General features: G+C 43.1%; 1 protein-coding gene across 1 annotated transcript in view; it reads left to right on the top strand.

Annotated features, from left to right (window-relative positions):
* The window catches only part of DSTN (destrin, actin depolymerizing factor), a 49,222-nt gene extending 29,351 nt beyond the window's left edge, over positions 1-19,871 (top strand). Inside the window, exons 2-4 of the mRNA XM_047771637.1 lie at positions 13,029-13,336; positions 16,625-16,701; positions 18,640-19,871. Coding sequence (XP_047627593.1) covers positions 13,029-13,336; positions 16,625-16,701; positions 18,640-18,749 — 495 coding nt within the window. The 3' untranslated portion in view covers positions 18,750-19,871. The remainder of the gene's footprint in view (positions 1-13,028; positions 13,337-16,624; positions 16,702-18,639) is intronic.
* The last annotated feature ends 4,395 nt before the right edge of the window (positions 19,872-24,266 follow it).

Here is a 24,266-nt window from a genome sequence, read left to right as displayed (position 1 = left end):
TTTGGAGAAATGTCTGTTTAGATCTTTTGACCATTTTTAAAATTGGGTTGCTTGTTTTTTTCATAGAAAGCTGTATGAGATATTTGTATATTTTGAATATTAATCCCTTGTTGGTAGTCCCTTATTGGTTGCTTCATTTGCAAAGATTTTTTCCCATTCTGTGAGTTGTCTTTTCATTTTATTTATGGTTTCCTTTGCTGTGCAAAAGCTTCTAAGTTTAATTAGGTCCTATTCTGTTTTGTTTGCTTTTAATGGCCTCACTCATGGCATATGGAGGTTCCCAGGTGAGGGGGTCAAATCAGAGCTACAGCTACCAACGTATGCCACAGCCACGCGGGATCCAAGCAACATCTGAGACTTAAACCACAGCTCAGGGCAACACTGGATCCTTAACCCACAGAGCGAGGCTGGGGATTGAACCTGCATCCTCATGGATACTAGTTGGATTTATCTCCATTGTGCCACAATGGGAACTCCTAGGTCCCATTTGTCTATTTTTGCTTTTATTTTCATTACTCTAGGAAGTGAATGAAAAAAAATATTGCTTTGATTTATGTCAAAGAGGGCTCTGCCTGTGTTTTCCTCTAGGTCACTCATTCTTCTTTATTTGAAGTTAAAGTGGTTTGTAGGGAATAAATTAGATGTATGTATTCAGCACCATCATCTTGACACAGGAACGTGTGAGGTCCTTAAACCGTATATGTAGAAATGTCCCTGAAGCACTTACCACTCTCATTTTATTTGTTGTCCTAATATTAAGGCTCAGAGGCACTGGTTATACTAGTCAGAATCTTAATATTTTGTAGTCAGTGGTTTTCCGTTTCTCTTAGCCCTTGTGCAAGGCATGATGTAAATAAAAGATAATTGTGAACCCATTTTTAAATTCCCCAGCTCTTTTGATTAGCTGTTATGCTGGGTGTTTGAGTTAGTAGGTTCAGAAAGGAACTAATTAGTGCCTTTTTTCCTTCCAGATGTTTCTAAATTTGGTATTTGTCTGCTTTGCAATATCTTACTTTCAAATATTTCAAACTCTCTTAGCTTAAGTAATTTTTTTGGCTGTGCCCACAGCAGGTGAAAGTTCCTAGGCCAGAGATTGAACCTGTGTGACAGCAGTGATCTGAGCCACAGCAGTGGCAATGCTGGACCCTTAACCCACTGAGCGACCAGGGAACTCCATTGCTTAAATGATTTTTAAAAAATTAAATAATTTTCTGTGGCAAGACAGTAGCTTCATTCCTGGTTTTTTTTTCCCCGTTTGATTGGGTAAAGTGTAGATGATATCAATTACGGAGCCAGTCAGGTGTCCGTGGTACATAGACCACTGTTTTTAATATTTTGGTGTAGGATGGGCTGCTGTAAGCCATTACATTTCATTTTTGGACTAGTTAAGTTGTTTAATCGAATAGAAAACTTGATGCTTCTTTCAGAGATTACCACTCTTAGCTAGAATGGAGAGTTGATGCGTTAGGTGTGTTTCTGTCATCTGTAGCTTTAAAATACCCCATGTTTCATATTCTTTGCAGCTTTTATATCCCCCCTTTTCTTGTGAGAAGTAACTTTATTTAAAGGTATGTACACTGAGTGGGTGTTGAGTATAAAGGCATTCATTTCATCTTTGAATCAGTGTTTTACAAAAGCTCTGCCAGAGGAGACTCAGCTTTGAGATCCATTATGCTTCAAAACAGGTTAAAACTGGTAGTCAAGTGAGATAAAACACAGTGGAATGATAATTTAACAACATCTATTTTGACATGGTGGAATTCTAAAAGCAACTGTTATTCTGCACTGGTCAGTGGTACAGAACTGAGAGAAACTGAAGTGGTGGATAACATATCTTTTTAAGGTAATCACAAAGCACTTGTAATAGCAGTCTATTTTTGCTCTCAATTTTTTCTTTCCCAACTGTGCAGCAAATTTTGGTCTTATTTCAGAGTATCCTTTAATGGTCTTTATTGTTAAAACTTTGCAGTCGAATATAAATAACTCTTTAGAAATAAATTTAGAATTGAAACCACACTTGTTTTTTTCTTAAAAAATAAACTTTGGATTTCTTGACAGCTGAGCAGTTAATGTGTTAGTAATTAACATGTTAGAGAATACTGAAAACTAAGATTTATGGGAGAAAATCTTTCCTATTAGGTAAAAGCACAGTGAACAAATGATTCTCTCAGTGTTACAACTTTTTTAATCACTGTGATGTCTCTGTGATAACAGATCCACTGAATTTAGTACTCTTACAGGAATTCTTAACCCATCATGATAGATGACCTATGTTTTGGTATAATTGGCAGCATTTGTAATGCTATATATCATATTTGTTTGAAGTAGCATTTTCAAACAAATATGATGAAGTAGTCTATAGATAAAGGATGTATAGACTTTACCAGGATTCTGTGCGGCCCCAAAAATCTTTGACTTTGGACCTATTAATTTTGTAAAGTACTCTTAACACTACTGCTTCTTTATAACAATTAAACCTATAGGCAAAGAAGTAAAATGGCAATGAGCTTAGATTTTATTATATTTCTTGAATTTTTAGAGCAGTTTTAGCATTTAGTGATCTTCACTTGGAGCTTGTCAAAAACTCAGAATCTGACTCTACCCTGGATATTCTGAATGAGAATCTGAAAAATCTGCATTTTAACAGGATCCCCAGATGATAATACTGATCTAGTGCATGCCCCTAAATACATCACTTGACGGATCTGATTTACTTCAGAGATGTTAAATGAGGTGCCCAAGATGACACAGCTGGTTAGTGGAGGAGCTTGGGGGACTGTTGCTCTCATATTTCTGGTGCTTTAATTTCAAGTTACCTTTTTTGGGCCTCTAGAAAATTAATAAACTGTAGTTGCATAAGGATTAGTTTATCTTTTTTCCATCCCACTTGTCTTTACCTCAGCTTTCCAGTTCACCCCCCAGAATCAAAGGTGGCAGAAGAGTCCTGCCAGTGTCCCTGAGTTGATGAGGGAGGGAGGGGCCAGGGAGCTGCCCTCCTGGCTGAAGGAGCCATTTCCCCTGCCTTTTCAGTCTGCCCTTGTGGTTTTAGTTCTGCTTTATGAAAATCATTATCTGGAATCTAGGGACCAGGTGTTTAATCTTCCATATCAAGTATATTCAAAGTAAATACTAAGGTAAGGTCTAACACTTAAGCATATTTTATTCATTACGTCTGAATCTGATATATATCCTACTTGGAAGGCCTTTTTTTTTTTTTTTTTTTGCTACTTTCAAGGGCAAAAATTTAGTGTTATAGCATTATTAGTCATAAAGAACCTTCTCTAACATCAGGGTCTCTAAAGCCACCACAATGGGAAGATTAGAAAATGAGCATTTGGTATTTATCAGCTTTCTGATCACTAAGCTAAACACTTCATTCTGACTCCTTTCTTTCCACCCTCCCTTGCTGGCCAGGGTTATCAGAGTTGATGGTTACCCACATGGTATCTGCACTGCCCTTCTTGAACTGTTCACACTACCCCAGGCCTTGACCGCATCTTGCCTTGCTTACTGAATTAGCCTTTTTTGCTGGTCTCCTTGCCACAGTTCTCTTCCTGGATCTTGTCATCTTTATTTTTAAAAATTGCCTTCAAACTCCGAGCCTGCCATCATTGGTGGGCTCTTCCCTTGGAAGTCACCCAATCCATGTCTCAGTTTCTTCCTCTCATGTTGTGTGTGCTGGGTTCTGTTTGTCAGGAACCATCTTTTCATCCTTTCAGCCCCCTTATTTTGGGGTGCTTTAAGTCAGCTTACATGTGAAACCCTCCCTGACTTACCTGCCTCCCTGCCCGGCCCCGGTTTAATCCATCCCTTAAAGGGATTTTAAACATCGTTTTGTTGGAGTTTACCAAAGAATAAAGAATGTTTTCCCAAGTATTGAAGTATTGTTTATGCTGTCTTTATCTTCCTTAATCCATTTCCTTGGGGGTTTGATTCGTCTTTAATTTCCTCAGGGGAAGACAGAAGTGAACAAGACAGACTTGTAGTCTTAAGGAACTTGACAGCCCGCTTGGGGAGACAGTCAAATAATCTTAAAGATAGGACATTGAAACTGTAGTAAGGGTTATGGGCTGGAGACACATGATCTCGTGGAAGCATGTGATAGCAGTTTTGACCCAAACAGCGTGTTCTTAAAGTGAAAATTGATCTGGGATCTGAAGAGTGAATTAGGCAAAAAAGGGTAGAGAAGCGGCATCCAGGTACAGTGTACAGTGGGAGTAAGGCCCTGAGCTGAGAGGGCGCATAAATCCGTCTGAGAGAAGGCAGGGGAGTGAGATTCAGAGCATGGAGGTATAAGGTAAGGCTGGAGAGGTGGGGAGGGTCAGATGGTGCATGCTGAAGGATTATTACTATTTTACCCTCAGATCCTCGGAAAGCCACTGAAGTTGTTTTAAACATGTGATCAGATTCCTGTTGCAGATCTCTGGCTGCAGTGTTGGGAATGAATTGGAGAGTGGAGGGGATCCTAGTGGGCATGAGCAGTCTGTTGTATTTGTGGTAACAAATTAGACCCCACACCTCGACGCCTTAACACAGTAAAGGTTTATGTCTATCCTACAGTTCATTGGGGTTGGGCAGCCCTCTTCTGTCCTGAAGTGTGTCTGCCAAGGTCATATTTGCAGGGGAAGACGGCTTGAGGATCAGTTTTAAAGGGCCAGGCCTGGAAGTGGCTTATATCCCCTGTGCCCCCCTCTTCCTGAGCAGATCTCAGTCAGTGGTCCCAACTGAACTTGCAGGGAAAGCTGGGAGAATGTAGTCTTCCTTGTGCCCAGGAAGAGTGGGGTGCTACATACCCTCATCTCCCTCCCCTGCAACTTCTTGAGAAATTATTGTATCAGTTCAGAGGATAGGTAGTGATTGCTTGGGCTGGTAGAGTGTCAACAGAAATGGAGAGAAATTAATGTCTTGGAGAAGGATGTAGAAATTCAAAGAGCTAAGTGAGGTGAGGGTAAAGGAATTGTTGCGGCCATCTCTTAGATTTGGGTCTAATATGAAACTAGGATGGTGCTGTGTCCTGAGAAAAGAAGATGGATGAGAAAGAAACCAGCTTGTGTTCGATTTTGGACATGCTGAACATTAGATCTCTTTGAAATATCCAGTGGGGGATGTTAGAAAATTGGGTGTAAAGGCTGCAAGCTCAGAAAAGCAGAGGTCTGAACTCTGTGTGGTCATTGGATTAGATGATTGAAACCTGGAACTTGGGATAAAAGCTCCTTGACAGATTGCAGAGTGCTTCCTTTCTACCTACACCGCCTCTGGCGTCTGGGTTCTGCCCTCAGCTAACCTTTAGAGGTCCTTGGATCCCTTTTTTGGTCCTTAGGCGATTCCCCTTGGAACTCTTTAATAGTGATTCTAAATCTTTACCCTCCCTCTTCCTATTTTAGAGGAATAAAGGTATATCCTTGTCTAAAAGACTGACTCCCTGGTCTGTGCCCTGGATCTCATCAGTGTCTTTAAAGTTCTCTGTTGGCTATAAGTGGCTAAGAGTGTTCACTGGAGCCAGGTTGCCTGAGTTCACATCTTAGCTCTGTCAGTTTCTGTGTGACCCTGGCCACGTTTCTTAATCTTTCTATGACTCTGTTTCCCCATCTATGGGATACAAATAATAATAATAGCTATCTCATAGAATTGTGATTTCGAAGTGTCTGACACTAGAAGTACTCAATTTACTATTTTTCTTCTTTTTCTTTAGTATTTTGGCTTTCTCTCTCTTGTTCCGTCAAGCTCTTAAACTTGTAACGTGGTCACAGCTCCCCAGTTGAAGACAACGTCCATGGAGTTAGCATGCAGTCTTTGTCCTTTAGCTTGCCGGTAATGCTCCTGTGCTTCTTCTACCCCAGTTTCCTGTGGATCCCCAGCTCATTACCCAGACTTCTGCCCCATGCCTCCAATCTCCTGACATACTCAGAGGCCCAGTTGTCAGACCCAGTGGTCTGTTTTTCTTTTTAAAACAATTTAAAAAATTATAGTTTATTTACAATGTTGTGTCAATTTTTGCTCTACAGCAACATGACTCAGTCATACATATATATAGATTCTTTTTTAAAAAAAAAAGTTCTGGAGTTCCCGTCGTGGCGCAGTGGTTAACGAATCAGACTAGCAACCATGAGGTTGCAGGTTCGATTCCTGCTCTTTCTCAGTGGGTTAAGGATCTGGCATTGCTGTGAGCTGTGGTGTAGGTGTTGAAGATGCAGCTCGGATTCCACATTGCTGTGGCTCTGGTGTAGGCCAGTGACAACAGCTTCAATTAGATCTCTAGCCTGGGAACCTTCATATGCCACGGGAGCAGCCCTAGAAAGAAAAAAAAAATTATTTTCCATCATGGTCTATCCCAGGAGATTGGATTGAGTTCCCTGTGCTATACAGCAGGACCTCATTGCTTATCCATTTTAATGTAATAGTTTGCATCTGCTATCCCCAAACTCCCAGTCCATCCCAGTCCCTCCTACTTTCCCTTGGCAAGTCTGTTCTCCATGTCTGTGGGTCTTGTTTCTATTTTGTAGATAGGTTCATTTGTGCTATGTTTTAGATTCCACATACAGGTGATGCCATATGGTATTTGTCTTTGTCTTTCTGACCTGAACTTCACTTAGTGTGAGAATCTCTAGTTGCATTCATGTTGCTGCACATGGCATTATTTTGTTCTTTTTATGGCTGAGTAATATTCCATTGTATACATGTATCACATCTTCTTAATCCATTCCTCTGTGGATGGACATTTAGGTTGTTTCCATGTCTTGGCTTCTGTGAATAGTGCTGGGATGAACATGAGTGTATGTGTCTTTTTGGATTGTAGTTTTGTCCAGATATATACCCATGAGTGGGATTGCTGGATCATAGTGGTGGTTCTGTGTACAGTTTTCTGAGGAACCTCCAAACTGTTTTCCATGGTGGTTGTACCAATTTGCATTCACCAACAGTGTAGGAGGGTTCCCTTTCCTCCCCAGTGGTCTGTTTTCACTCTTTCTCAAACTTCAGTTTCTGGTATTGATGACCTGAAAATATTCTCCGTTGGCTTCTAGGATGCTGTTTTCTCTCTTACTTTTCCTTCTTAGCTTTCTGATTATTTCTTAGCTCCCTTGACTTGTTTTCCTTCCGCTGCTTATTGTTGATATGCCCCCATAGTATTGAATTTAGTCCAAAATATCTGTCAGGTGAAGCCTTCCTGTTAGATTCATGCTTGTATTTCCAGTTGCTCACTGGTCATCTTTACCTAGATGTCTTGCGCATTCTTCAGCGTTAACTTGTTAAACTGCCCCTCCTCCTACTTCCGTTAAATATTACCGTCTCTCTAGTCATCAGTGCAGAGAATCCAGCGTTGCCTGTGATGCTGCTCCTTCATGTTTCACTCAGCTATATTGGCTCCACTGTGAAATGTCCTTGGATTTCTTTTTGTTTTCAAGTCCACTGCTGTAGTTCAGAGCTTTCTGTGGATGTTTGTGGTTACCTCAGACAGGCCTTCCTTGTGTCCAGTGTCTCTGTCAGTTTCTCCTTCAGTCTTCTGTGTTAATTTCCTCAAGCATAAATGTAAGTAGTATTCTCCTCATCAGAAACCCCCATAGACCTCATTTCTGATAGGACAAAGCCCAAATTCCTCTTTACTAGGGCTTTAGAGGTGCCTGTAAGTTGGCTAGACTTGGCTGAGATTAGTTGCATTTTGATGCAGAATATGTATTTACTTTCTTTTTTAAATTACTGGTACATAATTAGTTTGATTAATTCCCACGTTAGAATAGAGTGCTGTTTGAAGTACTTCACTTAGCTATTGACAGATACATTCGGATATTAATTGGTTGGATAATAAGGCTTCAAGTGTTGCCTTCATTGCTTGTAAAGATGGGCTTAGTCAAATGTGATTTACAAATCAACCTTATGGACTAGAGAGTTAGAGGAATTGGGATCTGTTTCTATTCTTAATTTTCATCACTGGATATTTTGTTTATCTCAAAAAATGAAAATAAAAATTAATTTGCTTAACATAGATGAACTGTGAAGATCTGAACGATACTACTCTGAAAGCAGTAATACAAGGTTTAAGAAAGTGGTTTTTTTTTTTTTTCCTCCTTTTTTGGCCACCCTGCGAAATATTGAGTTCCTGGGCCAGGGATCAGATTCTAGCTGCAGTTGCAATCTAGGTTGAAGCTTAGGCAACACGGGTCCTTAACCCACTCTCCTGGGCCTGGGATTGAACCTATGCTGCTACAGCAGGAACTCCTAAGAAAGTGACTTTTGTGCTACAGCAGGAACTCCTAAGAAAGTGACTTTTAAAAGTAGGAAAGTGGTGAGATTGTATAGCTTTTGAGGTGGTTTTCTAGTCTTAATTTTCTGTATCTACCACTTTGTTAATTTAGAGTGAAATGTTCCTTTATAAACAAACTATGGATTAGATTAGATAGGATTGAAGTGTATTATGATTAGATGTGGACTAGATTAGATGAGATTGAGGTGTATTAATTCTCTTTTAATGATTGAGATGATTAAATGGAACAGTTACCTCAATACTAAGAATCTGTTAGGATCAGTAGTGTATTTTAACCCCCAGAGTTCTTATATTTAAAGTAACAGCTTTATTAAGAGATAATTGACATATCATAAAGAACTATTAACTGGTTTTCAGTGTATTTCCACAGTTGTGCATCCATCACCACCATCAAATTCTGGGACATTTCATCACTCCAGGATGAAGCCCCATACCCATTAGAAGTCACTTTTCATCCCCTCTCAGCCACTGGAAACCATTTCCTGTCTGTGGATTTGCCTGTCTTGAACGTTTGATGGAAATAGAATCATGATATATATAGCCTTTGATATCTGGTTCTTTCATTTAGCATAATGTTTTCAAGGTTCGTTATATTTTAGCAGGTATTAATACCTCATTCTCTTATGGCTGAATAATATTTCATTGTTATGGATATGCCACACTTTGCTTATCCATTCATTAGCTGATAAAGATTTAAGTTCCATTTGGCTGTAATGAATAATGCTGCTATGAACTTTTATGTTTAGGTTTTTGTGTGGATATATGTTTTTATTTCCCTTGTGTATATGCTTAGGAGTGGCATTGCTAAGTGTTAACTCCATATTTAACTTTTTGAGTAACTACAGGACCATTTCCTTAAGCAGCCTCATCATTTTACAATTCTTTCAGTGGTGTTTAAGGGTTTGTTTCTTTTCTTTTTTTTTTGCTTTTTAAGGCTGTCCCCAGGCTAGGGGTCAAATCAGAGCTACAGCTGCCAGCCTACACCACAGCCACAGCAACGCAAGATCCAAGCTGCATCTTCACCTACAACCACAGATCACGTCATCGCTGGCTCCTTAACCCACTGAACAAGGCCAGGGATTGAACCCACATCCTCATGGATACTAGTCGGGTTTGTTACCTCCGAGCCATGACAGGAATTCCAAGGGTTCGCGTTTTGCAACAATGTCACCAGCATTTGTTAGTGTCTTTTTTGTTAATAGCCATCCTAGTGGGTGTGAAGTAGTTTTTCATTGTGGTTTTGATATACATTTCTGTAATGACTAATGACGTTGAACATTTTCTACAAGTGCTTGTTGGCCATTTTAAAAACATTCTTTGGAGGAATTCCCATTGTGGTGCAGTGGGTTAAAGGATCTGGCATTTCTGCAGCTGTGATGTAGGTTGTAGTTGTGGCTCAGATTTCAAAGCCTGGCCCGGGAACTTCCATATGCTGTGGGTGCAGCCATTAATAAAATTTTAAAATTCTTTGGAGAGTTCCCAAGTGGCATAGCAGGTTAAGAATCTGGTGTTGTCAGTGCTGTAGCTTGGGTCGCTCCTGTGGCACAGGTTCAATCCCTGGCTGTGGAACTTCTGCATGTTGTGGGTATGTCCACCCCCCCCCCCCCCAAAAAAAAATTCTTTGGGAAAACATCTGTTCAAATCCTTTGCCCATTTTTAAATTGGGTTCTCTATCCAATTTTTTGTTGGTTTTCGTTTTTCATTGTTATTTTCATTTTTCATTGTTGTTATAAGGGTTCTTTATATAGTCTGGATACAGGTTTCTTATTGAATATATGATTTATAAATATTTTCTCCCTGTGTGTGGGCTGTCTTTTCATCTCACATTTTAATTCCTTGATCCAATAATGATGTTAATTTTTTTTTTATCTTTATGTTGTATTTTAATGTGAATTGATGAAAATGAAGGACAAAGCCTCTTGGATAAAATGCAGAAGTCCTACCACCAAAATAAAAGTTTGTGAACCCTTTTTATGGGAAAAAAATCTTTTTCCATTGCCCCTCCTTTGATAGTAAAACACCATCGCTTGTTACATCCTGATCGCGGCCTGTAATTTTAGCACTTGGCACAATTTGTAATTATAGATTTATGTTTAATTATTTTCCTAATACCGTTCTCCCTCTCTCTACAGTTACTATCTCCATGACAGAGGAACTGTCTTCTGTACCATTAGGTACTTAGCACCAATACCGATGACTGGCACTCAATAAATATTGAAGAGAAACAAATGAGTGTCACAAATCGAAGTCAGTCCTGAATACAGAGAGTTACTATAAAACAAGTGCAATTATTCTTCAGGACACAATCTATATCTTGATAAACTATGGCAGGTGCACAGAATTCCAGAGTCTGGTCCAGTCCAGGTTGGGAGAACAGCCTTACGCAGGCAGCCTAGGATCTGTACCAGTCACTGACCTTTTACCCATTTCCAGCATACATTCTCCTCTGCCCAAGGAAGAGGCCAACTAAGAAGTTCTGCATCTATTCCTGTCCCTACTAGAGTTCTCCTTAAACTCTCCTGGCCACAGATGGATCAGACTTAACCTGATCTTCAGCCCTATAAAAGGCTTTTGGCCAATTAACAATTTTTTTTTTTGGGGGGGGGTCTTTTGTCTTTTCAGGGTCGCACCAGCAGCATATGGAGGTCCCAGGCTAGGGGTCGAATCTGAGCCATAGCTGCCGGCTTACGCCACAGCCACAGCAGCACTGGATCTGAGGTGCGTCTTCAACCCACACCACAGCTTACAGCAACCCTGGGCCCTGAACCCACTGACCAAGGCCAGGGATTGAACCCGCATCTTATGGATACTAGTCAGGTTGGTTCATTAACCACTGAGCCACGACAGGAACTCCCAATTAACATTTTTTTAAGCCCACCTCTCTTTCCTGCCTTTTCTCTTTTACCTATTGTCTCCTGGTGATCTTGGTCAGATTTCCCTCACTTTTTATTGACTGTTTAAATCTGTCTCCAGTTTGTCTTTTTCTCCACAAACTAGCAAATGTACATTAGTATTTACATAGTATGTGAAAACTGCCCAAAGCAATGTGGTACTACTGTACCTGTTAGAGCTATTTAGACTAAAGGAACAAAAGTTAACTCTGGGTGACTTAAACCAAAAGCAGTGTTGTAGAGGGACATGTGGTAGAATCCAAAGACAAAGAGAAGGATCAGGCCTCAAGGAGGAAACAGGGCAGCTTTGAGTGTCATGGTAGCAGGAAATAACAATCAGATTCCCCATGATGTTAATTTTGAGTGTCATTAATATCTTGGCATTGTTTAGTATTTAAATTTTCTTAAGTTCATAATTCTTGCTTTAGAAAAGCTAATATGCAAACCAAAGTAGTTCATGAAACATAAAAAATAAGAGATATTGTAAAGTTATGGAAGTAGCACATTCGTTAAAGAGGATGAAGAGATCAGAAATTGGTTTTATAGCTTTTACTATCAAGATCTTGTGTAACTGCTTCCTCATTTCAAATAGCAAGTATAACATGGTAAAAGTTTATTTTTTCTGGTCAGTATAATTTTAAATTAAGCCTCTTTTACAGCAGTAAATCTTATTTATATAATCGACATATGTAAGCTTAAGGCTTACACAGTGTTGATTTTTGATACGTTTATATGTTGCAATATGATCGCACACCTCTATTACATCACATAATTATATTTTGTGTGTGTGTGGAAGCAATTAAGATATAGTCTCCTAACAATCATTTCTTTTTACGGCCACACCTGTGGCATATGGAAATTCCCAGGCTAGGGGTGGAATCAGAGCTACAGCTGCCAGCGTATGCCACAGCCACACCAGATCTAAGCTATATCTTCGACCTATACCACAGCACATGGTACTGCTGGATCCTTAACCCACTAAGCGGGGCCAGGGATCAAACTTTGGCCTTGTGGATACCAGTTGGGTTTGTTACTGCTGAGCCACAATGGGAACTCCCTAGCACTCTTATTTATTCTAATTTTAATTTAAAACTTGGAGATTTTAAAGGTGTATGACTAATGTGTTACTGGATATTAATCATAAAATTTTGACGTTTAGGTAGTACAAAGACCTTTTAATTCTTCTTTTATTAGAAAAATATACACTGTAGGAGTGGGGTTTTTCAGCCACTCTGGCCACCTGTTACACGTTGTGAAAAGAAGGTGGGGGTATTATTAACACCCTAACTGGAGAGATGACTATACCCTAGTCAGGGCTCTGAGCAACCTCTATAGGAAGAAAACAGTCCAATGCCAGGAAGCACTGTCTTCCATGTTTAGGGCTGGAGGGCCTGTTACAGCTGAATCTTTACTTATTTCTGCAGGATGGTGACAGATTCCAATGACTGAAATCAGTGTCTGCAACTCAGGGTCCCCCCCTCCTTTTAAATTCTTTTTACGGTTGCACCTGTGGCATATGAAAGTTTCCCAGGCTAGGGGTTGAATCAGAGCTGTAGCTGAGGCCATAGCAACGCAGGATCCAAGCTACATGTGTGACCTGCACCGCAGCTTATGGCAGTGAAGGGTCTTTAACCCACTGAGCGAGGCCAGGGATTGAACCAGCGTCCTCATGGATACTAGTCGGGTTCTTAACTCGATGAGCCACAGCAGGAACTCCAGCAGCTCAGATTTTCTAGTTTTCCTTATTAGGTGATAAATACACCTTACAAATTTTTAAGTGTATGCCAGTCTATAATCAGAAGTTTCATAGTGTTTTTTATTTGGCATGATAAAAATTGTGAGCCTCTTTCAGATTTTCTTCTCCCCTCTCATTCTAGGCTTCAGGAGTGCAAGTTGCTGATGAAGTATGTCGCATTTTTTATGACATGAAAGTTCGGAAGTGCTCCACACCAGAAGAAATCAAGAAAAGAAAGAAGGCTGTCATTTTTTGTCTCAGTGCAGACAAAAAGTGCATCATTGTAGAAGAAGGCAAAGAGATCTTAGTTGGAGATGTTGGTGTAACCATAACCGATCCTTTCAAGCATTTCGTGGGGATGCTTCCTGAGAAAGATTGTCGCTATGCTTTGTATGATGCAAGCTTTGAAACCAAGGAATCCAGAAAAGAGGAGTTGATGTTTTTTCTGTGGTAAGCATTGTTGAAAATATTGAGCCTCTGTAAAACTCAGAGTTAATCTCTTTGTTACCGTAGCACCTCACCAGGTTCTCCCAACACGCTGAGCCAGGAACTAGCCTCCCACTTGTGTCTCTTTGGTTTGCTGCTCTTGACGTTGGTGCTCTCGTTGCCTCCAGCTGTAATTTGCTCTGAGATCACACCATCTAGTAGGGGAGCTGCTAGCCACTTGTGGCTATTAAAATTAAATAAAATTTAAAATTCAGTTTCTTAGTCGAATGGCCGTATTTCAGATGCTCTGTAGCCACAGGTGACTACCTTGTTGGGTGGCACAGATGTGGAACATTTCCATCATTGCAGAAAGCTCTATTGAACACCGTGGCTCTGAATAGTGGAAAAGTGCTTTATGTGGCCTTTTCTTGAAAGACTATTTAAAGTGGCCATTTGGGGGAGTTCCAATATGTGGCTCAGTGGGCTAAGTACCCAACGTTGTCTCTATGAGGATGCGGGTTCAGTCCCTGGCCTTGATCAGTAGGTTGAGGATCCAGTGTTCCTGCAAGCTGTGGTGTAGGTCACAGATGTGGCTCAGATCCAGTGTTGCCATGGCTGTGGCATGTGCCGCAGCTTCAGCTCTGATTCAACCCCTGGCCTTGGAACTTCCATATGTTGCAGGTGTGGCTGTGAAAAGAAAAAAAAAAAGGTAGCTATTCTGGTCCATTCAAGAATGTTTACACTTGGGACTTGTGTCGTGGTTTAGCGGAAACTAATCTGACTAGGATCCACGAGGATGCAGATTTGATCCTTGACCTTGCTCAGTGGGTTAAGGATCTGGCATTGCCATGAGCTGTGGTGTAAGTCACAGATGCCCCTTGGATCCTGCATTGCTGTGGCATACTACAGTTCCAGTTCAACCCCTAGCCTGGGAACCTCCATATGCCATGGGGGCAGGCTTCAAAAGCAATAAATAAATAAAATTTTTTAAAAAAGCTTATGCTTGAGATTAAGCTTCACTTAAATGAAGACTATAGGTATGACTTTTAATTGTATTATAGGACCCTTCTTTTGTTTGGAATTCTTACACAGTGAAAATATTCTGTAGCTTCCAAGGGAAAGAGGGAAGTGGTAACAGGCCTTGATTTGCAGGGTCCCAGTGAGGGTCCTCTTTATACTGTGACCTGCGCTGGGGCAAGGCAGGGAGGGGCTTAGCTCTTCAGCTGTGTGCCTCCAGCAACTTGGGACATGGGGCCAGGAAGTCAGAAGAATTTTTGTTTCAAGGAATGTAACTCTAGGTCACACCTCAGTCCATTTCAGCAAGCCTTTGCTGCACCGGGTGAAACTAGGATGCTGTGAGGTTGCAGATAAGAGGTCAAGTGCATGTATTGGGCGCTTACTGTGTATTGAGCCTAGTGGCTACAGACATAAATGTATAAAAATAATAGACTCATTAAACTTTATTTCTGCTACATGCCAGGTATTGTGTTAGGGCTGGGAAACCAGGTAAAATCTCTGGCCCTTTTGAGATTTACTGTGAGTGGCACAGACCTTAAGCTGAAGATTTAAGTGTTTAAATTAGTGAATATTTCCTCCATTTGTACTATTTTTTATCTGGCTTTTTATGTCTCCCCCACCCATTATAAAAATGATATATCCCTATTAAAGAACATTTGGAAGATAAAAGTATAAAGAAAAGGAAGTTCAGTGTTAGTACTATGTTTTATTTTGCATTATTACTTTTTAAAGGAAAGATAAAACCTTATAGGAGTTTTCCTTAACAGGCTATTTAGGGCCCAGGGTATGGCTCTTGAAATATTTTAAAGATCTGGTTTGGAGTTCCCGTTGTGGCTCAGTGGGTTACGAACCTGACTAATATCCATGAGGATGTGGGTTTGATCCCTGGCCTCACTCAGTTAAGGATCCGGTGTTGCCCTGAGCTTTGGTGTATGTCACAGACGTAGCTTAGACCCTGCGTTGCTGTGGTGTAGGATGGCAACTGCAGCTCCAATTTGACCCCTAGCCTGGGAACTTCCATGTGCCGCTAGTGGCCCTAAAAAGATCTGGTTGGAGTAAAATGAGAGCAGCTAAAGCTTTTTTTGCACCTGACCTACTTTGCATAAGAAAAATACCCACTTAGCTTTGTAGCTGGTGCATCTGCCCAGACCTGAGGTCCTTGTAGCTCTGCCTCCCTCCTTGGACCTTAGAGTTGGGAGGAATCTGCATCTGAGAGACAAAGAAACTGCTGTTTTCCTCATTCCCAAGAATAGCATCTCTGTCCACTGTGGGGGAGTAGACTAGGTGAGGTCCACGCCAGTCCATGGCGTTCATGACTGTTGAATGTCCTGGACATGTGGCAGCCAAATGGAATTGCTAACTGCTTAAGAGTGTTTAACTACACTCCTTTTTTACCCTTTGGTATCCCCATGGTGGGAGGGGAGGCAGGTCCGAGGTTGGGCAGTAGAATGGCAAATAGTGCGTTCATAGACGTGTGGTTTAAGTAGATGAGATTTTTTTGTGCATTCTTAGTATTTCTGTTACTTTTCAATATTGCTGGTACAAAAAATGGTAAAGTGTATGAGTGGTGAATTCAAGAGGGAGGAGGCACTGAAAAGTTTGTAAATGTAAGATAATAGGAATATTGACGATTAAGATATAATGATTGCTGAATTGCCATTAAACTTAGAAAAAGAAACGCTTGTGACCTGTTTTACTGTGTCAGATTAGGATGGAAAACAAGGACTATGTGGTCAGAATTTGCTGTTGGACTAGTTGTAGATGAAAGGGCTTAGGGGGGCAGTAAGAAGGGGACTTGTACTTTATTTATAATATATTCTTTTTCAGAAAACACGCAGAAGCAAAAATTGCTAGTGTTTCTTAACTCTGGCTGGCAGGTACTTGATTTACAGGTCACACTCTGTACTTTTCTGTATTTTGAAACTTTTTTTCCCTCAGAGGGTATTAGAAATCTCATAAGAAGACGGTGGTTGTTAGCCTGAACGCAAGCCTTTATTGATACAAATGAAAAAAAAAAAAATTAAAGGCAATGGTTGGGTGAGTCAGTGAATTATCCGGTGCTGTTTCTTTTATTAGAGCCCCATTAACTGATCTTTAAGCGGCACTACACCTTTTCCCCACCTCGGTCAACCAGAGTTACAGTCACTTTCCCAAGTGGAAAGAAACACTGTGCAGTTAGATAAACTCTCCCAGGAGATGCTGAGGCCCCTGCCTCTTCACTGATGCAGATGTTTTAGCATGATGTAAATTGTGCGTTCTCTAAGCTAATTTTTTTTTTGGCACCTCTCTATCCAGGGCACCAGAACTAGCACCTCTGAAAAGTAAAATGATCTATGCCAGCTCCAAGGACGCAATCAAAAAGAAATTTCAAGGTACGGTCTAGTTTACTTGTAGGTACTTGGAGGTGTGGTGAGTGAGCCCCTGGAAGCACTTACTCTCAAGAGCCGTGGCCACAGAGGAGGGCAGCACTGCCTGCCTAAGAAACTCAGTTTTCAGTGTCGTTCTGCCTCCTGCTGGGCACTCTGGGTCTGAAAGGCCCGTGTTAGTAACACTGTTCTCTTGACATTTTGTCCATATCCCTGTTCAGTCTGGTTTTAAACTGATTTCAGATGCCGCCACGTTTCTCACATAGCAGGTGGAGACTCATTGGTCTGTGTGGGTCATCCTAAAAAATCATAAATTCAGAGGCTGTTGCCTCTGAATGTGGATATAACAAAGTTGCAAAAAGGAAACGTTTGTACATGGGAAAGGGCGCTCTTCTCTCTGGCTTTACTTTGGAATGATATGATTTTAGGTTATCGTTCATCTGTGTCAAAGGGGAAGTGGCCTCGCTCCTCGGGCCGACCAGTTATACTTGACTTGCCCCTGGTGATTAGGATCCTGTGAGATGGCCTGGATGTACTTACTATCTCCAGCTGGGAGGAAATGTTGGTATGGTGGACAGAGCATGGGGCCAGTGCCCGAAGGCCTGTGCTGAGGGCTAAGCTTGTCATCTAACTGCTGTGTGACCTTGGTCCAAACCTCTTAACCTCCATGGGATGGACCCTAAGATGCCGTCCTGCTGTGGCTAGCTCCAAACAGCCGGAAGGGCCAGGGTCACAAGGGCTTGGCCTAGTGTCGTTTTCATTTTGTATGTTTTACGGTGACTGATTTTTATCCTCTGGTAGTAGATGAGGTTTGCCCTATCTTGTTTTACTTAGGGAAACAGTTCTCCCTTCTTTCTGTGGCATCGTTCAGTCCTTGTCAGGTTCCGCAAGTGCTAGGTTTGATGTTGGGCTGTCCCCTCGAAGTGTGTTCACTGGCTGGGGAACTGCTGTTACAGTGTGACCCTTTAGCTTCAGCACTTCCACCGTGCTCCCTGAGGCGATTCCTCCTCCTCCTCCCTGCTCTGCCTCGCCTTTCAATAAAGGAGCTGCTCCAGAGACTTGATCTGATGGCATGAAAGGTGGTCTCCCTGGTGCCTTTTTTCCTAGTGAGACCATCACTAGCTTTCTCCAGATGGTCCTGAGGGGTCTACAAGCTGACCTGTATGCTCTCAGCAGCTTAAGAAATGGTCCTAAAATTATGGAAAATCAGAAAGGACTGCAGCTGTTTAAAAGAGAACAGCTGTTTACAGAGAAGCTACTGTATATAATTCTATAAAGCTCCTTGTGCAGTGGGGTGATGTAATTTTTCTGAGAAAGGGAATCAGTAACACATTTTACATAGATTTCATTGTGATGGATTTCTTAAAGTGTATTGTAGGGTACTGCTGGAGAGCCGTTTTCCAGAGCAGAAGCAATCCCATTTGTAAGGACTGTTAGTCCTAAATACAGTTGACTAAATCAGCTGTACAATCAAAACATCAAATTCATATTTTTACTTATATTTCCAAAACCAAGAAAAATTATTACTAGACCTGCTTTTTTAACTTTTTAATGAAGTATGGCATGTTCTACAATACATGAGTTATTGTAGAACTTGAATTTTCACAAGCTGTATGTAGTGCTTGTTTCCTGACTTATGCCCAGTATCCCCGAAATCTCACTCATGCCCCCTTCTTCCCACCACTCCCTTCCTACTTCTTCCTCTGCAGGGTTAGCAATACCTTGGCTTCTAACACCATAAAGTAGCTTTGGCTGACTTTGTGTTATACACATGGAAATATTTAGAACATATGCTAATACGTCTGGTTCCTTTTGGTATTACTTTGTGGGAGTTGTGTTGAAGCATGTGGTTACAGATTAATTTATTCTCATTACTGTTTGATATCTTAGAGAATTAGGTAAGCTACTGCTATGATTCTAAATAGAATTGTTTTTCTTCCCTAGGCATAAAACATGAATGTCAAGCAAACGGGCCAGAAGACCTCAATCGGGCTTGTATTGCTGAAAAGCTAGGTGGATCCTTAATTGTAGCCTTTGAAGGATGCCCTGTGTAGATGATCATTCAGTGCCACAGATCGAAAGCTTCCGTGTTCAATGTTATCCTCTTGCTATATAAGTAAAGCAAACACACTGAGGTCAGGGACTCACTGAGGGGAGCTGTCTTGTCATTTGTTAGAGTAAACCAACTATTCTATGAACATGTGCACATGGCCCTAAATCAATCTAAACTCTACTTTTTTTTGGGGGGGGGGGTATGAAAGTCTTATTGGCCAAAATATCTATTTTGATGAGTCTGCTTGTAGAGATTTTTGTTAAACTCATGATTTTTAATCGTTTCAACGTGTGGTTCATAAAACAATGCAAGGCCATATGAAGAGAATTATTGCATCTTTGTTAACTTCAGCAGTTACTTTGTTTCTTTTGCTTAGAGAATTGGTCATAATCAGTTATATTGGTCATATAATTTTGGCCCAAATTCTTGAGTCTCTGCTGAGCTAACCTGAATAACGGAAAATAATTCTACTCACAACAGGTAACAGCACTAATATGCTAACTACAGTAAGATTAAATCAGGCCAGATTCTACCAGACGTGGATACTGCCTCCAAAACTGTGTGCACTTAGAACCAGCGCTGAGCTTGCAAAGCACTATTTCAAGCACGTAGTCGAAACACAGCAAACAGCTCCTGCACTTGAAGTGAGCTGCTTGCTCACTAGTCAGAAGGCTGTACAGAGAGTGACCTTGCATCTTGGAAATCAGAACATGTACTGTCTTGTACCACCTAATTAGAGTACAAATTAGGGCTCCGTTGTAATATGCTTTATTAGTGGAAATGGTAAGATGGTATATCAACAAGCTGGGTACCTATGCTATCTTTAATTTGTCTCCTTTGGAACTGTGTTGCTTCTGGTACAGTAAGGTGTAGAAGAACATTCTGTTTACTCTGGGGCCTGGGAGAACCTCTTTACCTTCCTAGAGCAGTTTGCCGACTGTATGTGATATGGGGACCAGCCATGACGGGCAGCATCCACAGGAAGCCACTGCCTGATGACACTTGGAAGTGATTGTCTTTAACATCACAGGCATAACACTCTGAACAATATAGAGATGCACCAACAGTTGAATTTAGAAGTAGCAGTACTGGCTTTACGTAATAAAGGAAGCATTTTAACTTATCTCTTGTGTAATTATTCATGCGTGAATTGGGGATAAAGGGTTTTGCTTTCTGTGTATGGGGATAGGTATGGAGATTTGGGTATTTCAGACAGAGTTAAGGTCACAGCTCCCTCCTCTGATTGCATGAAAAAGTTGGTGTAAAAGTTGGGAATTTGTCCCTTAAACATTAATGTTTCTTTTCTCTTAATGTTTCTCTTAAACATTAAGAGTTTATCCAAATGTCAGACCTCTTTTTTTTTTTTTGCCTCCTCTCTAATTTATTTGGGAGGCAGAAAAATATTATGGTTTGATCAAATTACTTCTTTCAAAATTATCTTGAAAATAGTGCTGGCTACCAGTTTACCCATAAGCTACTGGTCATTCTTTCATCCTGAATTTATTTTCTCTACTGCGATGGAATGCTTTTAGTGAATGTGTTAACAGGCCCTGGGGAGGCATTGAGGGCCCAAGACTGCCCTTAAGAAACAGCCTTGTAGATAGAGCCAGGAATTGTAGAAGAAGAAAGTCTTTTCTGTGGTTTCAGCTTGTGACACGTGACACCACTTGTATAACCACCGCTCCATGTGCAGGTATGGAGGGTGGGGAGGAAGGTGGGCTATGGGGAGGCTTGTGAACAGTGCACAGGGGTGTGATGTAAGATCAGCTGCTCCCAGCACTCCACTTGACTCCAGAAGTTGGGAAATGCTAACAGTTACTTATATCTCTATCTAGAGGCACTTTTGAGAGAGTCTTTTTGGATTCCTGAGGTTAGGGCCCAAGGATTCTGCTGACAGACTTCAGGTAAATCTGATGCAAAATTACAGAGTTTTTGTAATGGCTCAGCGGGTTAAGAACCCGATTAGTATTCACGAGGATCCTCGCCCAGTTGGTTAAGGATCTGGCGTTGCTGCAAGGTGTGGCATAGGTCGCACATGTAGCTCGGATCCTGCATTGCTGTGGCTGTGGTGTAGGCTAGGGGCTGCAGCTCCAATTCACCCCCTCGCCTGGGAACTTCCATATGCTCTAGGTTTGGCCCTTAAAAAGTTTTGAACTGGAGTTCCCGTCGTGGCACAGTGGTTAACGAATCTGACTGGGAACCATGAGGTTGCAGGTTCAGTCCCTGCCCTTGCTCAGTGGGTTGACGATCTGGCGTTGCCGTGAGCTGTGGTGTAGGTTGCAGACGTGGCTCGGATCCCGCGTTACTGTGGCTCTGGCGTAGGCCGGCGGCTACAGCTCCGATTGGACCCCTAGCCTGGGAACCTCCATATGCCACGGGAGTGGCCCAAAGAAATAGCAAAAAGACAAAAAAAAAAGTTTTGAACTTTTAGCTTGACATTGGTGAGGAATAAAAATACAAGTATACTCTGCTTTCAGCACATTTACACCTTTCACCAGTGTTAACACATTGCAAAAGTGTGTTTGTGGAAAGCTGACTTAAGGTTCATGCAATGATTACTCTTGCGTTCTGAGGAAAAAGCAAACAAAGCCAATGCTAACAAGTTCAGAGCTTGACTACAAAGTTTGTTATTTCAGAAAATATTAATCGCTGAGCAAACAGTGAACGTAGTGACTCCAATAGTAAGACCAGGCTTAGTCGGGTGGTTTCCTTTTTCAGAACTCCTCAGTGCTGGCGGGTCCATGCTGGAAGTGCAGATTCTGTTTCTTCACCAGTTCATGCCTTTTGCACTGACAGATGGATATGCCCAAGGACACAGCACTTGTCATGGTTTAAGGCATTTGTGACATGGGGGAACAGTCTCCAGTCCCAGCCAGAGGAGAAGGGTCACTGCATAGTGGCTGGCAGGGCCTGGGAGGGAGCCTGCAGCCAGCCCAGAGAGGTAAAGTAACTTGCTTAGGGACAGCACAGCTGGATAGTTCAGGTCTCCTTTTCTGGTCCTAAGCTATTTCCATCATGTCCCTGGCAAGTTCTTCGTTTCTAACATCTAGAATTGAGTCATTTTGTTTGATTTGGGGAGGGGAGGGAATCATTCTTTTGGGCTTTGAGTCCTATTAGACCTTCCCCTCTGAGGAAGCTCTCGGGAAGGAGGCATTTGTGGAGTGTCTTGTGTTTTTGCCGCCTACAGGCCAGGCATCCCAGTGGCGTTTGTGCATTTTATTGACCATCATGCAGAGATGACCAGAGGAAGCTAGTCCAAAAAGCTGGCGCCAGCACCGTGGGCCCCATTGATGAGCCCCATGACAATGCAGCCTCAGGTCAGCCCCTGGAGCCTCTGCAGGGAGGGGTTTACACTAGATGTTTTCAGAAGACTCCCAGCACTGCCCTGGGTCTGGTTGCAGTCTGGCCTGGGCGGTTGGTCCCCAGGGACTACAGAGGGGGTTCTGTGCCATATGCAGGACTAGGACCTGTGAATGGCCGGACTGGCAGGCCAGGCTCCTGGGGAACACCAGGGGGCCCCCTCAGCCTCTTGCGCAGGGTCTGTTAAGGGTGACTCCCTCCCCTCCTTGATCTCTCCCCCTCCCCCAGTCTGAGGCTGGAACTCAGCCGGCAGGCTCCTGGCATGCTCACGCTCCCCCTGCTGGCACGGAGCAGCCACTGCTGGGTCTCAGGGCAGCTGAGCCGGTGCTGGTGGGGAATGGATGGAGGATGGGCTTCACCTGGAGCTGCAGGAGCCCCAGGTTCACCCTGCCCAGTGGACTCCTGTCTTCCTTCCTGTGCTTTTTTCCCCCCAGGTGTCCCCTTTTCCTGTGCCTTCAGGGGGGCATCTGCCCAGCATAAGGGTTCTCTGTCCTGCAGCCACTGGGGCAGGGGAGCTTCCTGGAAATGCTGTTGCCACTGATGGAGGTCCTGGCTCAGGGAACAAGGCTAGCCTGGTTCCCACCAGGGATGACCCCAAACCCCTGACCTTGCGTGAAGCTCCCCGTGAGCGGGAGGATGAACTGGGTGTCCCTGCCCCTGACACACAGGGCACACGGGAGTGTGGTGTGAGGGGCCATGGTGTATGGCTACCACACACTTGAAACCCCTTTCCCTCCAGCGGACGCCCAGGCCTCCCGATGCTGGGCGAGCATTAAAGGCAGGCTTGAAGCCTGCCGTGCCTTTTGCCAGGTGAGCTCTCCCTTCTGTGGGGATTCCTTTGCAGGATGAGGAGAAACTCCCCTCCCATGGGGACTGGAAGATGTCACATGAGAACCAAGCATGGGGCTGGGCATGTGGTGGGTGTCAGCAGTTATGGGTCATTTCCATAACTTCTGACACCATAACTTACATAACTTCTGACACTTCACTTTCCATCTGTCAGAAACCGTGGCCTAGAGCCCACATCCTGCAGGCTCCCTGATCAGAGAATTCTAGAACAGGTACAAGTTTCTCCCCTTGCTTAAAAACCTCAGTGGCCCCTGCGGCTTGCCCCCTTTTCCTTCATAACCTGGCTCCACGAAGTCTTCCTGCCTTATCCCCTGAGCCCCTTGCAGCTCTGTACCTCTGCACCTCTGTTCCCTGGGCCTGGATCCCTTCTCCCTGCCTGACAAACATCTGCTTAGCTCCAGCTTATGCTCATATCTCTGAGGAGACTTCCCAGAATTTCCAGCGCCCTGATCCCAACAGTCACAACACACAAGAGTCACAACAGCAGACAGGTGGTCCCTGAAAGCCAGGACCAGGTCTTGGTCATGCAGACTGAGGTCAGCACTGCCCGGCCCCAGGCAGCTGCTGGCATGTGGAGCCGCTGGTGGCTACAGGACACACTGCACCATGATCCTTCACTTTTGCGACAACAACCCCAGAGAGGCGTCAAACCCACATTTGACAGCCCCCAGGCAGGTGGTGAGACCTCAGTTCTCAGGCACCCTCCCATGGGCACCCCCACCCTTCTATCTGGCTACACTTGCTGTCAGGGCCTTGGTCCCCCCAGCCAAAGTTCAGCCCCTTCAGTGCCTGTCTCCCAAGATTCTGAGTCTTGGGACAGAGCTGAAAGTAGGATTGGCTGTGCTGCCAAGACCCGTGACTGCTACAAGCTCCTGTGACACCTCTAAATCCATTTGTTTGAGCTCCAGGTTCCCTACAAGGCCCCCCCCCCAACACATCATGGCCAAAGATTCTCTGGGTTCACAGGAAGTTAAGGTGGCAGCCCTCCTGCGTTGTGGACATTTGCCAGGGTTGCAGCCAGAAGGACGGAACTCCTGGTTCATGCCCAGAACTCACCTCACAGCCTAGGGCACCCACAGCCTCTCTAGGTAATCTCAGCTCTTGGGGGGTGGGGACTGTGGTCACTGCATGAAGTCATCAAGTATCACAGGTCCCACTCCCTCATCCTGCCCTGTGGGCATGGGGGCCTGGGTGACATGACAGGGAAGGCACCGGGGACCAGGAGCCATACTTGTTGGCTCCCCTGGTTCCTTGACCCGGCTCAGCACCAGCTGCGGGAGCCCCCACAGAAGACCAGGCAAGACCGAAG

Source organism: Phacochoerus africanus, chromosome 3, assembly GCF_016906955.1.
Source record: "Phacochoerus africanus isolate WHEZ1 chromosome 3, ROS_Pafr_v1, whole genome shotgun sequence".
Lineage (NCBI taxonomy): Eukaryota > Metazoa > Chordata > Mammalia > Artiodactyla > Suidae > Phacochoerus > Phacochoerus africanus.
Note: the sequence above shows the minus strand (reverse complement) of the source record. Positions and strands in the feature narration are given on the sequence as shown.